The following is a 15,082-nucleotide window of genomic DNA, read 5'->3' on the forward strand; positions in this document are numbered from 1 at the left end:
CATCAAATTAACCATCTCTGGCTGCCATCCCTCTTTCCACAATGACCTCCACCTGTTCAGATTCTGCCAGTCTATAGTCCTCACCAACATGGTCCTGCAAAACCATACCTACCAAGCCCAAACCACCTTGCAGTACTTTCTCTTCATCCGCAAAATTCTCCTGCTATGCAATTCCAAATTCCTGGAACCCATAACACACATTGAAACTCTTTCCCTGCAGGAACTTGAGCAACATGCGCAACCCCACCTCAGAAAGCTCTTCGTCCTGCTCACTTCCTTCTCCCGCCTTGGAGTACCACTGTCCACCACCTCTACAACAAACTCCAAACCTCCACCATGTCCCCTCATAGCTGACAAACCCTGTCTCACAGACCTACTACACTTGCCCCACTCTCCAAAACTCCCTCCCACCACCACAAACAATCCAGAACCTAAACAGTCATGAACCTTTCCTCCAGAAGCCTTAGCCCAATAGAAATATCAGTCCTCTCCAAAGGCCTCATCTTTTGCCCCACTCCCGAATTAAGTCTTGAAGGACTTGTTAAAGACCTTCCCTCCTTCTACTAATCCCTACAGTGGGAACACTTTTTCAACACCAACCCTACCACTCAGACTCAACCAAAGACCAATATTGAACCCTACCTAACTCAGTTCACTACTCCATCCAACCGTGATCCACCCCCACAGCCACCCCCCAAATCACCCCCAGTTAACTTTCCAGAATTTCTTAATCTCATACCTTGCCTCACCATCATGCCCAAAATGAAAACTAGCCATACATCTGCAGAAAGAACCGCAGTACACCATCTACAAACTGAACCCGACATTATAATCCTACCTGCGGACAAAGGCTCCATCACTGTTGTTTTGAACTGCAAGGATTACGTGACAGAAGGCCTCCGCCAGCTGTCAGATACTTCCACCTACAAACCTTGCCATAGTGACCCCATTCCAGAAATCCAGCAGGATCTCCAGTCACTACACAGATTCTTAGGTCCATCCCAGAACCTCTCCCCGGAGTCCATCTCTCTACTCAGCCCTGCCACTCCCAACACTCCTACCTTCCACATACTTACTAAAGTCCGTAAACCTGATGATCCAGGACACCCCATTGTAGCCGGTTACTGTGCTCCCACTGAGAGAATCTCTGCTGTCATAGACCAACACCTTTAGCCTATTGCCCACATCCATTTCCTCCACTGGCTCTCCACAGTTCCTGTCCCTTTACCTGCTCATCACTATTGATGCCACCTCCCTTTACACTAACATTCCCAATGCCCATGGCCTTACCGCTATTGAACACTACCTTTCCCAATGCCCGGCGGATTCCAAACCAACAACCTCCTTCCTAGATATCATGACCAACCTTATCCTCACCCACAATTACTTCTCCTTTGAAGGCAATACCTACAAACAAATCCGGGGTACAGCTATGGGCACCCGCATGGCACCATCCTATACCAACCTATTCATGGGACATCTAGAGGAATTCTTCCTAAAAACCCAGACTCCTAAACCTCTCACCTGGTTCAGATACGTTGATGAAATCTTTGATATCTGGATTGAGGTTGATGACACCCTATCCCCATTCCTCCAGAACCTCAACAACTTCTCCCCCATTTGCTTCACCTGGTCTTACTCAACCTAACAAGCCATCTTCCTGGATATTGACCTCCATTCAAAGATGGCTACATCAATACCTCTGTCCATATCAAACCTACTAACCACCATCGATACCTCCACTTTGACAGCTGCCACCTGTTCCATACCTGGAAGTCCCTTCCGTACAGCCTAGCCACCCCTGGTCGTCGCATCTGCAGTGATGAGCAGTTCTCCTCGAAATATACTGAGGGTCTCACTGAAGCCTTCACAGATGACAGACCGTAATTATCCTTCCAACCTTGTACAAAAACAAATCTTCTGTGCGTTATCTTTCCAGTCTCCCACCACCTCCCTAAGTCCCACCATCCAGCTACAGAGGAGCATACCCCTCATAACTCAGTACCATCCAGCACTGGAGCAACTGAATTACATTCTCCACCGGGATTTATACTACCTCTCTTTGTTCCCTGAAATGAGAAATGTCCTGCCCACTATCCTTCCCACTCCTCCCACAGTGGTATTTTGCCATCCACTGAGCCTACACAATATACTCGTCCACCCTTACACAACCCCTGCTCCCAACCGCTTACCTCATGGCTCATACCCCTGTAATAGACCTAGATGCAAGACCTATCTCATACATCCTCCCACCACCACCGACTCCAGTCCGGCCACTGACATCATCTATCAGGGGCAGGGCTACCTGTGATACCAGTCATGTGAGTGGTTTCAGTAGTCTGAGACTGCAGTCCGTGCACGCCTCTGTGTGTGTGTGTGTGTGTGTGTGTGTGTGTGTGTGTGTGTCCGTGTCCGTGTCCGTCGTCTATTATTGATGAAGGCCTTAATGGCTGAAAGCTTTATTTGTGACAGGCTTTTTGTTGTTTGTATCTGCTGTTCATGCTCTACACTATATGGTGAGTTACTACTACTACTACTACTACTACTACTACTATTTTTATTGGTTCCTTTTCCCTTTATTCTGTTCGGTACAAGTTAATAATGTGGTTAAAACCCACACTTTTTTTAAATTTATCATATAACAATTATCACCACTCAAAACATTTTCTTGCAATACTATTTTTGTAACAACTCACTATATTCGTTAATTTGGTTTGTGTGTACTGAAAGTAGGTAGCAGCGGCAGATTTAGTCCCTAATCTTCATCATCGTTCTCCGGTGACTAAAATGACAAAGTATGCTCAGATACTGTAGGTAATTTCTTCAGTTCATCCACCCACACACACAGCTGCTGATTCAGCTCATCAGCAAATTATGAGTCTAAGCAGTAAACACATTTTCTGTGAATGTGAGAATTTCATCTACATGCACATGGCATTTCCGTATCTTAGTGGATGACAGTGTTTGTTTTCTTATTTCCTGTTAACTTGTCTTCTTTACCATTGCCCTGTCATGGTCACAGTATGTCCCATAATTTTCACTGTTAATATTCCTTACTCAGACAGTATTTAATATTAATTTTGAACATCCAGAATGTGAAGATTGCTTCATTATCAGACTTTGTAAGTATGCAGAAGAAACCAAAGATATGAAATCATGCATTGCAATATCTGTCTTACTTCATTTAAATTATATTAACACTTTTTTATCAGGTTCATTTTCGAGTCTCAATGCAAAAAAACTACTTCAAAATTAAATTTCTTGCGTTTTGAAAAATTTGGTCATATTTATGCAGTCACTGATTACTACCATTAATTACTACAATAAAAGAATAGTGTTGCACTTGCTGAATATTGAAACTCCAATTATTCATTTTTGCAAATTTCAAGTTTTTTCACTTCAAAATAAGTTTCCAGTTTTTTGCAGAAAAACATAAAATTCCACAATTTCAAATTTTTTACGTTTTGAATAATTCTTCTGTACTTTCCCTCCTGGGTTTTCCATGGTCTGATTTCCTCTACAATTTCATTTATTTATCTTCTAATTACAGCTAAAGTCATTATCAACATTAATATACAGCAGTACTATACATTTGTTAACTGTTTCCTTTGAGAGACGAGCAAGAGCTCACTTGTTGAATTATTTGAATTATGTACTATTATTCCAAAGCTTTTATATACCATGTTTTAATTATTGTAATAAAGCACAATAAGGCCCTTGATAATGCAGCTCCCATTTTCTCTCGGTCACTGGTAATTGGCAATTACTTTGTGTTGGCCAACATTGCTAAGCTTCTTGTTGTTGTTGTTGTCGTGGTCTTCAGTCCTGAGACTGGTTTGATGCAGCTCTCCATGCTACTCTATCCTGTGCAAGCTTCTTCATCTCCCAGTACCTACTGCAACCTACATCCTTCTGAATCTGCTTAGTGTATTCATCTCTTGGTCTCCCCCTACGATTTTTACCCTCCACGCTGCCCTCCAATACTAAATTGGTGATCCCTTGATGTCTCAGAACATGTCCTACCAACCGATCCCTTCTTCTGGTCAAGTTGTGCCACAAACTCCCCTTCTCCCCAATCCTATTCAGTACCTCCTCATTAGTTATGTGATCCACCCATCTAATCTTCAGCATTCTTCTGTAGCACCACATTTCGAAAGCTTCTATTCTCTTCTTGTCCAAACTATTTACCATCCATGTTTCACTTCCATACATGGCTACACTCCATACAAATACTTTCAGAAATGACTTCCTGACACTTAAATCAATACTCGATGTTAACAAATTTCTCTTCTTCAGAAACACTTTCCTTGCCATTGCCAGTCTACATTTTATATCCTCTCTACTTCGACCATCATCAGTTATTTTGCTCCCCAAATAGCAAAACTCCTTTACTACTTTAAGTGTCTCATTTCCTAATCTAATACCCTCAACATCACCCAACTTAATTCGACTACATTCCATTATCCTCGTTTTGCTTTTGTTGTTGTTCATCTTATATCCTCCCTTCAAGACACCATCCATTCCGTTCAAGTGCTCTTCCAAGTCCTTTGCTGTCTCTGACAGAATTACAATGTCATCGGCGAACCTCAAAGTTTTTATTTCTTCTCCATGGATTTTAATACCTACTCCGAATTTTTCTTTTGTTTCCTTTACTGCTTGCTCAATATACAGATTGAACAACATCGGGGAGAGGCTACAACCCTGTCTTACTCCCTTCCCAACCACTGCTTCTCTTTCATGTCCGGCGACTCTTATAACTACCATCTGGTTTCTGTACAAATTGTAAATAGCCTTTCGCTCCCTGTATTTTACCCCTGCCACCTTTAGAATTTGAAAGAGAGTATTCCAGTCAACATTGTCAAAAGCTTTCTCTAAGTCTACAAATGCTAGAAACGTAGGTTTGCCTTTCCTTAATCTTTCTTCTAAGATAAGTCGTAAGGTCAGTATTGCCTCACGTGTTCAAGTATTTCAGGCTTCTTATCAGTTGAGAAAGATCCTATCACATTGTCAGGAGCTCATGAACTCTACACAAAACAAAAAAAGAAACAGATTTACATGACTGTATTGAAATAAAACTAAAGTAAGTACTAAATATAAAATTATAAATATTTGTCTGACATCACACATGCAGACAGAACTTCATTCTCTTGGGCAGTATATGTAACATTACAACTGAATCAGATCCTTCAACTGCCTTTCATAATGTACGTAATTGAGGTCCATCCTACTCACAATTGTTAGCACCTCTCCCAAAGTGGTACCCCACTACGCACTAAATGTACAAAATATCCTGACCCATCCCTAACACACACCTTGTCCAACCTTCCCTAATCAGAACTTGTGCACTGTCTCTAATGACCTTGTTGTCTGCAGATATTTAACACTAATCTCCCTTCCTTCTTTCTGTCCTATTCCAGTCCTGTCACAGGCATGCCCTACCTTATGAGACACAACCACTCATGAAAGCAGACATTTGATACTTTAGCTGTGCTGTACCTTTTGCACAGACTTTTATGTCAGGATAACCATTAATGAACTATCCACCTGAATGAATGGCTACTACCAGACTGAGGCCAAGACAGAAATGGCCATCTAATGTCAGAACATGGCTTCTTGATTTATGTAGATCATAACTGTCCCTTCAACATATCTTTCAAACCCACAGTCATTCTGGTCACATCATATGCTACTTCATGTCTCACACCCAGCTCCACTGCTGTCCTTGTGCCTTCTGCTGTACTCAACTAACATATCCTTACACTACCCCTCCACAGTCTCCCTCTCCTCCTATGTTCTGTCTCTCACTCCCATTTCACTCCTCCACTTCATGGTGTGCTGCACATAACTCCCCCTGCCCGCCACAGAACAAGCTAATCAATCTTGCATTCCTAATCTGTCTCCTAGCTTCATCTCCCTCCAAGCCTATTGTTCTAAAGACTATTGTTGGCCTATTAATTAATAATGAATTAATCTGTTGTCTAATCTTTACCTGTTGTATGAAACTTTTCTTCTACAATTTTAATCCTATCATTATTTGAAAGCATCATGATACAGTTTCGGTTTCATTATGTTAATCTGCACGGTAAGATGGTGATCTAAAACTTAACAGCTGTGTTCTGCAAGGATAGAATCAGTGTTCAGTGTTTTGTATATTTCCATAGTGATGTTAATAAAAGTGTACAGTTGTGATTTGTTCTTAACTTCATGAAATTGAATCCCTTGTGTGTGTGTGTGTGTGTGTGTGTGTGGGGGGGGGGGGGGGGGGGGGAGGTTATTTTTTTTTAATGTTACGGTAAGAGTCATGATCACTTACAACGAGTTTAGTGGGAAAGTCTGATCTTTTTCTCAAAGTTTTCAAAATTGATATCATTGTGATAATCAAAAATTTTATCCCAGACATAAATGTTAACTAACATCACTCCTAGTGTGGCATGTAGTTTGTGGCAAGCGCACATAAGTCTCATCCCCATGTACAATAGGCCTACTATTTCTTAAATCACAGAGATTTGTAAATATTATGTAGCTTCATTTTCCTTCAATAGTTTCTCATTATTATGTGATTTTCTCTGTCTAAATCCTAATCAATGATAATTTGTTGTAGGTCTCAGCAGTTGACAGAAAAAAATTATCTTCTATGTGAAAATTAGAAGTAGTGCATTCACTATAGAAGTGTTTACCATTTATTTTGTGAAAAATCACATATTTTCCATTGAATGACATATTATTGAAGTCTTCTGTTTCTGCTTTCAACATTTCCTGTGAAAATTTCATATTCAGTTCACTAAATGTGCCATTTCTTTTCAAACCCCATGACAATGTGTTTCTTTAAGTTACTCACTGGTACAATCTTAATGTCAGCAACCCACAACAGCACATTTTTCAAATTAGTGGGCTAGGCTAAGTCAGCTTACCAGTCTTGTATGTATTGTACACAGTTCACAGCATTGACTCTGTAGAATATTATTAACACATACGTGCATCATTACTGCTTAGAGAATTGATAATTTACTTGACTTTTCTGAATGGAGTCAATCAAGCAATGTGAATTCAGTAACAGTCACTACATGTCTGTGCTGTCTTCTTCCCCCACTAAAAAAAGTTCATAGATATTGTTCATGCAGCCATCATAGCTCATGCTATAAGAAGTTACTTGCAACGTACTAATAATATGTACACTACCTGCCATTGCTGATCGTTAATGAGTTATGTAAATGTTAGCTTTTGATTAAATTTCTTGCACATCAATGTACTCTCTGATTTCTGTCTCAATACCTACTAATTCATGATCTGCTAATTCATTAGCAACCCCATCCACAGTGAAACTATCCCCTATTGAGACACTAATGTAAATATTGTCTGCCAGCTGCTCTACTGTATTCTTGTTGGCATATTCACTGTGATAAGCAAATTGAATTTCCTAGAGTATTTTCGCTAAAAATGGAAGTTATCAGACTTTGCTCATAAATTACATGAAGTTAGGAAAGGGGGTCTTCAGCCTGTATACTATAGTTTCTTTAATGTCATCCATAAAAGAACAAATGGAAATCCCTCCCACCCACACTGAAAACATGAAAATTAATGCATTCATGAAAAAACATATTTAAGGTCAACAAAATGCAGAAATGGTAACTCATAGGCATAAATTTTCTCCTCTCTGCATTACTTATAACTAAATTTTGTACTGAGTGAATTAAAAAAAATTGAAATGCAGGAGTTGAACAAGAAAATAATAGTTTCATTATCGGTCATTTGGGGGCGAAGAAGTTGCCAGGTTAGGTGACTGGGTGGCTAAGAAACATACAGGATAAGGGGATAAACAGGAACAAAACCTTGTTTGCCATTATTGTTTTAGAGATGTCATTGTTCCCCTGAGTAATATGGCATAAATACCTTCACTGATTCCCTTTCTGGTATTTGTCCATCTGACCTACCAATTTTTTGTCCAAAGACATTGATTAGTCATTGAACTCTACATCTACATCTACATACTTTGCAAGCCAGCACATGGTGCCTGATGAAGTGTACCTTGTACCACTACTAGTCATTTCCTTTCTGATTCCTTTCACAAACAGAGTGAGGGAAAAACAACAAGCCCTAATTTCTCTTATCGTTGTGGTCCTTACGTGAAATGTAGGTTGGAGTCAATAAAAATGTTCTGCAGTGTGCTTCAAATACCGGTTCTCTAATTTTTCTCAATAGTGTTCCATGAAGAGAACATCATCTTCAGTCTAGGGACTCCGATTTGAGTTCACAAAGCATCTCTATAATACTTGTGTGTTAATTGGACCTACTGGTAACAAATCTAACAGCCCACCTATGAATTGCTTTAATGTCTCCCTTTAATCTGACTTGGTGGAGATCCCAAACACCTGAGCAGTGCTCAAGAATGGATCGCACTAGTGTTCTATATGTGATCTCCTTTATATATGTGCTTCACTTTCATAAATTCCCCAAATAAACCAAAGTCAACTATTTGCCTTCCCTTCTACTGTCCTTATGTGCTTGTTGCATTTCATATCACTTTGCAACATTATGCCTAGATATTTAATCACTCTACTAATGCTGCATTAGAACATTATGGAAATCTTTTTTTCTACTCAGTCTGCATTAACATACATTTTTCTACATTTAGAGCAAGCTGCCATTCATCACAACTAGAGTCCGCAGCTCATGGTCTAGTAGTTAGCGCTGCTGTCTCTGGATCACAGGGTCCCGGGTTCGATTCCTGGCCGGGTTGGGGATTTTCCCTGCCCAGGGACTGGGTATTAGTGTTGTCCTCATCATTTTATCATTATCATCATTTGTGAGAGGGGCTCCATTGGACTGTAAAACAAATTGGACTGTGTAAACATTGGGACTTTGTACGGGCTACTGGTTTCTAGTACTTAAGAAGTCTTCGAACCAATTACATATATGGGAACTTGATCTATATGCTTGGACCTTTGTTAACAGACTCCAGCAGGGCACCACGTCAAATGCTTTGTGGGCATCTAGCAGTATGGAATCTGCCTGTTGCCCTTCATCCATAGTTCACAGAATGTCATATGAGAAAAGGGAAATCTGAGTTTTGCAAGACAGATAGTTTCCAAATCTGTGCTGATTTGTTTACAGAAGCTTTTCTGTCACAAGGAAATTTGTTACATTCAAACTCAGAATTTGTTCAAGAATTCTGCAGCAAACAGTGTTAAGGATATTGGTCTATAATTTTGCAGTCCACTCTTTTGCCCTTCTTGTATTCAGCAGCCACCTGAACTTGTTTCCAGTCAGTGAGATTGTGCACTGGGTGATAGATTCTTGATAAATGCAAGCTAAGTAAGGGGTCAATACCATAGAGTAAGTACTCTCTGTTAAACTGAATTCGAGTTTCATCTGGGCCTGACAACTTATTTGTTTTCAACTCTTTCTCTACACTAGGAATACCTATTGCCATGTCTTACATACTGACTGGTAAAAAAAATTCAATAGTTACATTGAGTTCACCTAGACCTGTTACTCGCCTTCAGAGAACTTCACAGACAGACCTATTTCATTCTTGATAAACACTCTCCCCTTCTATGGCATCTAATCTGTCTTTTCAATATACATTCCATGCCAAGTGAGGTAACTTTAATCTACCTTCTTTTAAAAAAAAAAAAAAAAAAAAAAGTACCTGCGTAGGAACGGTGAGACTCTTCTGTTGTCCAAAAATTAATCTCTGTTAGACATGTAAGAACAACATACATGTAACTCATTAGAGGACTGTTAACTAACATCATCCAGTAATTTCATTAATACCAAATAGTTGTAATTTTGGATAATTTGTGATTGTGTACATATCTAAAAATTTAACCATGTATGCTAAGCAAATGAGCAAGAGGGAAATATCTCACATTTTTTGACAAGAATTATGCCTTTACAACTAAAATACATATTTATCTTGAGCAAGACAGCATTCACAAATGACATCTTTCACAACACAGCACACATTTAGTACTTTTTTTTAAATTATTGTTCGAAGCTACTTGCATTATAATTAGACATTGATAAAATTCGAAGGTTAGGAAGAAAATAGTGTGATTGCCATACAGGAGACTGTTGTCTAATTTATTAAAAATTACACAAGATATTAAAGAGAACTAAATAGTGATTTTTAATGTTTTTTTCACTTTAGGATATCACTGCTGGGGAGGAGTTACGTGTGTGGTATGCCAAGGAATATGCCGCCTGCATGGGAACTTCACCTCTACACAAAACAGAAGGTAAAAATTAAGTAATATATAAGTATAAGGAGGAAACGTCTACAAAAGCAAGGGGTGATATTAAATTCCAAGCAGATTTTCTTTATCATAATGAAGCTTTCTTTCAGCAGTGTTACGCTATAATGAAACTACTTCATAGATGAAATTGTGTGTCACATTAAGAAATTGTCTCGAGCCTTTGCATAATGCAGATCTGTGCAGCAAATGTCTCAGCACACACTGTTTTAATTCACATTACTTTTTTTCACTCCATCTCAGTAATTTTCATTTTTGCTTCCTTCTTTTAGTTTAAATCATGAAGATTTTTCTTTTTTGTAAGTTGTAAACATAGGGATTGTGCTTAAATTTTTGTTATTCTTTCCATTTGGAATTTACCCTTGTGTACAGCCTCAGAACTAACAATAAATTTATCTGTTTGCACTTTGACTTACTGCAAAAATACACTGCCAGAATCACCTCTGCAACCAGTTCCCATAATTACCTCATCAGCAAACTCACAAGCAAGTTCTTTATATCATTATAGGTGTCTCAGATTTATCATCTTAGACAAAACAAACATAATTCCTCAAATACTGGGTACTATTCAGATCTGAAATGTTCAAGCCACTTGTGAGGGCTATGATCTGTTGAAGACATTCACTTATCCAGTATACAGGGTGATTCAAAAAGAATACCACAACTTTAGGAATTTAAAACTCTGCAACGACAAAAGGCAGAGCTAAGCACTATCTGTCGCCGAATTAAGGGAGCTATAAAGTTTCATTTAGTTGTACATTTGTTCGCTTGAGGCGCTGTTGACTAGGCGTCAGCGTCAGTTGATGCTAAGATGGCGACCGATCAACAGAAAGCTTTTTGTGTTATTGAGTACGGCAGAAGTGAATCGACGACAGTTGTTCAGCGTGCATTTCGAACGAAGTATGGTGTTAAACCTCCTGATAGGTGGTGTATTAAACGTTGGTATAAACAGTTTACAGAGAATGGGTGTTTGTGCAAAGGGAAAAGTTCTGGACGGCCGAGAACGAGTGATGAAAATATAGCACGCATGTTGTGAGATGTTAGAGAATTGGCAGCTCGAACAAGAAGCACAACAATTCATATTTCAGCAGGATGGAGCGCCACCACATTGGCACTTATCTGTCCGTAACTACCTGAACGTCAACTACCCGAGGCGATGGATCGGCCGCCAGGCAGCCCGTGACAGAGCACTTCATCACTGGCCTCCAAGAAGCCCTGATCTTACCCCCTGCAATTTTTTCTTATGGGGGTCTGTTAAGGATATGGTGTTTCGGCCACCTCTCCCAGCCACCATTGATGATTTGAAACGAGAAATAACAGCAGCTATCCAAACTGTTATGCCTGATATGCTACAGAGAGTGTGGAACGAGTTGGAGTATCGGGTTGATATTGCTCAAGTGTCTGGAGGGGGCCATGTTGAACATCTCTGAGCTTGTTTTTGAGTGAAAAAAACCTTTTTAAATACTCTTTGTAATGATGTATAACAGAAGGTTATATTATGTTTCTTTCATTAAATACACATTTTTAAAGTTGTGGTATTCTTTTTGAATCACCCTGTACTTCATTAACCAACATTTCAGCATCCTCTGTGATATCTTGGTCTTCCCGTAACACTCCTCAACCTGTTTCTTAGCCACATTTTCATATTCTGCTTACACAATTCTCTTTTCTTAATCACTGCCTGCCCCAGTCAAAAAACTGATAGGACAAGCCTTCCCAAAAAAGGAAAGAGTAGTAAGGTGACCCGTTTCATGAACCTGCTAATTTGTGTCCATTATTCAGTTTATTGTTGCAGTCTGTCCATCACTGAATATGCTTTTGAATATAAAAGCCTGCTTCACCATTGGAACAATTTAGGCTCTTCTTCCCAGTGCCCCCTACCTTAAGACTATGCAAGTGGGAACTTTTTCTTAAGTGTGCATTTCTGATGTCACCCACATGATCTGTTGTCTTTTTCTTTTTATTTTTATTCTCTTTTTGCACCTGGTGTGATTCCCAAACTGTTTCTTCTATCATGTCATGTCTGCCATTTTCCTCCTCCTTTTATTTCCCGTTTTTTATGTATATTCCTTTTAACGTTTCACAGTTTATGCTTGTCACCCCTGCATTTCTCATTACAGTCCCTCATTCCCTAATCTCAGACTTGTCAGCTTCCCTCTCTACCTTTTTTCTAACTTCCTAGTTAGTTAGTTACTTGTTCCATTGATCAACCTCATGGTAACCATTAAAATGGGGAATGTGTCAAGTGCATAAGAAATGCACACATGAATCAAGTTTGTTTCTTTTCTTTTCTTTTTTAGCTTAAAATTATTACCTACCCCATTCCCTTAAATGCCACAAAATGCATATATTATACCTATAGACTTATTTATTCTTATTCAAGAATTCATCTGTGGAGTAGAAGGAGTCGTCAAGGAGATACCATTTCAATTTATTTTTGAAAATATTACTGCTGTCTGCCAGACATTTTATTTCATCTGATAATTTATCAAAAAGTTTGGCAGCAGTATAGTTTGCCCCTTTCTGTGCCAAAGATAGGTTAAGTAGAGGGTAGTGTAAGTATTTATTTCTTCTGGCATTATAATCACGAATGTCACTGTTGTTCTTAAACTGGTCCATGTCATTGAGAACAAATTTCATTACTGTATAAACGTACTGTGAGGCTGTTCTAAGAATTCCTAACCTTTTAAACAGATCCTACAAGATGAGCGTGTATGAGCCCCACTCATTATTCTAACCACCTTCCTTTGAGCAGTGAATACTTTTTGCCTAAGTGGTGAGTTACCCCAAAATATTATTGTGTATTACATCAGGGAGTGAAAGTATGCAAAGTGTGTTAGCTTACTAATTTCTGTATCCTCAAAATTGGCAGTTATTCTGATTGCAAAAGTTGCTGAACCTAGTCGCTTTAGGAGATCCAAAATATGAATTTTCCAACTAAGATTCTCATCTATAAGTACACCCAAATATTTAGTACGCTCATCCTTGGCTGCTGATTGCTGTTGATATATTTATCGAAGGAACTGTACTCCTTGCAGCAGAAAATTGGATGTACTGTGTTTTCTCAAAGTCCAGAGCAAGCACATTCACAGAAAACCAATTGGTGTCTCTTCCAGAGACATTATTTGTATCATTTTATATTGGAGCTTCTTTTACTGGATTAATAATTATGCTTGTATCATCAGCAAACAGTGTCAGTTTAGCTCCTTATTTCAGATAAGAAGGGAGGTCATTCACCTATATCAAGAACAGAAGGGGACCCATGATTGAAGTTAGCTGAAGTGGGAAACTTTTTGCTTCCTGTTCTGTAGATATGACTTAAACCACTCATATGCTGTTCCATTTATACCATAGAATGTAACATACTGTCATGGTTTACACAATCAAATGCTTTGGATAAGTCAGAAAATTTCTGTTGATGACATTTTGCTATTTAAAGACACTATTATGTGGGCAGTGAAATTGTATATTGCTGTCTCAGTGGAACAGCATTTTTGAAATCCGAACTGTGATTTACTATGTATCCCATTACTGTTCAGATAGCTAACCACTCTTGAGTACATTACTTTCTTGACAGTTTCTGAAAATGCTGTAAGCAAGGATACTGGCCAGTAATTATTGACATCTGTGGTGTCCCATTTTTTGTAGAGAGGCTTGACAATGACATATTTTAACATGTCTGGGAAAATACCTTGAGCTAGTGATGCATTAAATGTGACTCAGAACATCAGCTGTAACTGCTCCACATTGTTTTAATACCTTGTTTGAGATGTCATCTACTCAAACAGAGCATTTATTTTTCAAAGATTTAATGATTTTCCTTATTTTACAAGAGGTTGTTAGGTGAAAATTAATCAGACTAAGATTTCTTGAAACTGACTGACTCTTCCGTGCACTGTTTGGCTTTTTCTTTTGAACTACTTTCACCAATGTTTTCACCTACACTTAAGAATTGGTTGTTAAATACATTAGCTAATTGTGTATTGTTGGCTAAGATGGTCTCATTCTCTTTTAATAGTAGTACTACCTATCCCAGTGGTTACTTTTCCTGTCTCCTTTCTAACAGCAGTCCATATTGAATTTATTTTATTGCTCAAGTTGTTAATTTCATCTCTAAGATACATATTTGTTGAGTTTTCTGACAATTTTTCTCAGTATGTTACAATAATTTTTATAGCATAAAATTAGTTCTGGGTCTTTACTTATTTTTGCTGTCTCAGTTTTCTTTTTCTTTCTGAAGACACTTTAATACCAGTAGTAATCCAAGGTTTCTTTGAAAACTGTTTGGTGTTACATTTAGCATCTAGCTTTTTTTGACAGCAATGTTCAAAAAGGGAAATAAATTTGTCAAGAAAATTTCTAAAACTTTCTCTGAAGTGCTGTATAGATACCAGGTTAAGCAGCCTTACACTTTTACTTAATGGTTTCTGAACTGTACACCCTGCTAAGTTTTGTAAGTTAATCAGTTGTACATCATGGTCTGATAATCCATTTATCACAGGGAAAGCATTTGTTAGTTTTACATTCCTTCCTGTACCAATGCATTATCTATTAGAGTGCTAAATAATCTGTTTATCTATTAGAGTGCTCCCCCCCCCCCCCCCCCCCCCCTTGAACCATGGACCATGCCGTTAGTGGGGAGGCTTGCGTGCCTCAGCGACACAGATAGCCATACCGTGCGTGCAACCACAATGGAGGGGTATCTGTTGAGAGGCCAGACAAACGTTTGGTTCCTGAAGAGGGGCAGCAGCCTTTAAAATAGTTGCAGGGGCAACAGTCTGGATGATTGATTGATATGGCCTTGTAACACTAACCAAAATGGCCTTGCT

The 15,082-nt window shown here is 38.8% G+C and overlaps 1 protein-coding gene across 1 annotated transcript in view; it reads left to right on the plus strand.

Annotated features, from left to right (window-relative positions):
- LOC124803373 (zinc finger protein PLAG1-like) overlaps positions 1–15,082 on the plus strand; it is a 106,284-nt gene that overhangs the window by 57,008 nt on the left and 34,194 nt on the right. Inside the window, exon 4 of the mRNA XM_047264559.1 lies at positions 10,151–10,238. Coding sequence (XP_047120515.1) covers positions 10,151–10,238 — 88 coding nt within the window. The remainder of the gene's footprint in view (positions 1–10,150; positions 10,239–15,082) is intronic.

This window comes from Schistocerca piceifrons, chromosome 6 (genome assembly GCF_021461385.2).
Source record: "Schistocerca piceifrons isolate TAMUIC-IGC-003096 chromosome 6, iqSchPice1.1, whole genome shotgun sequence".
Taxonomy (NCBI): Eukaryota; Metazoa; Arthropoda; class Insecta; order Orthoptera; family Acrididae; genus Schistocerca; species Schistocerca piceifrons.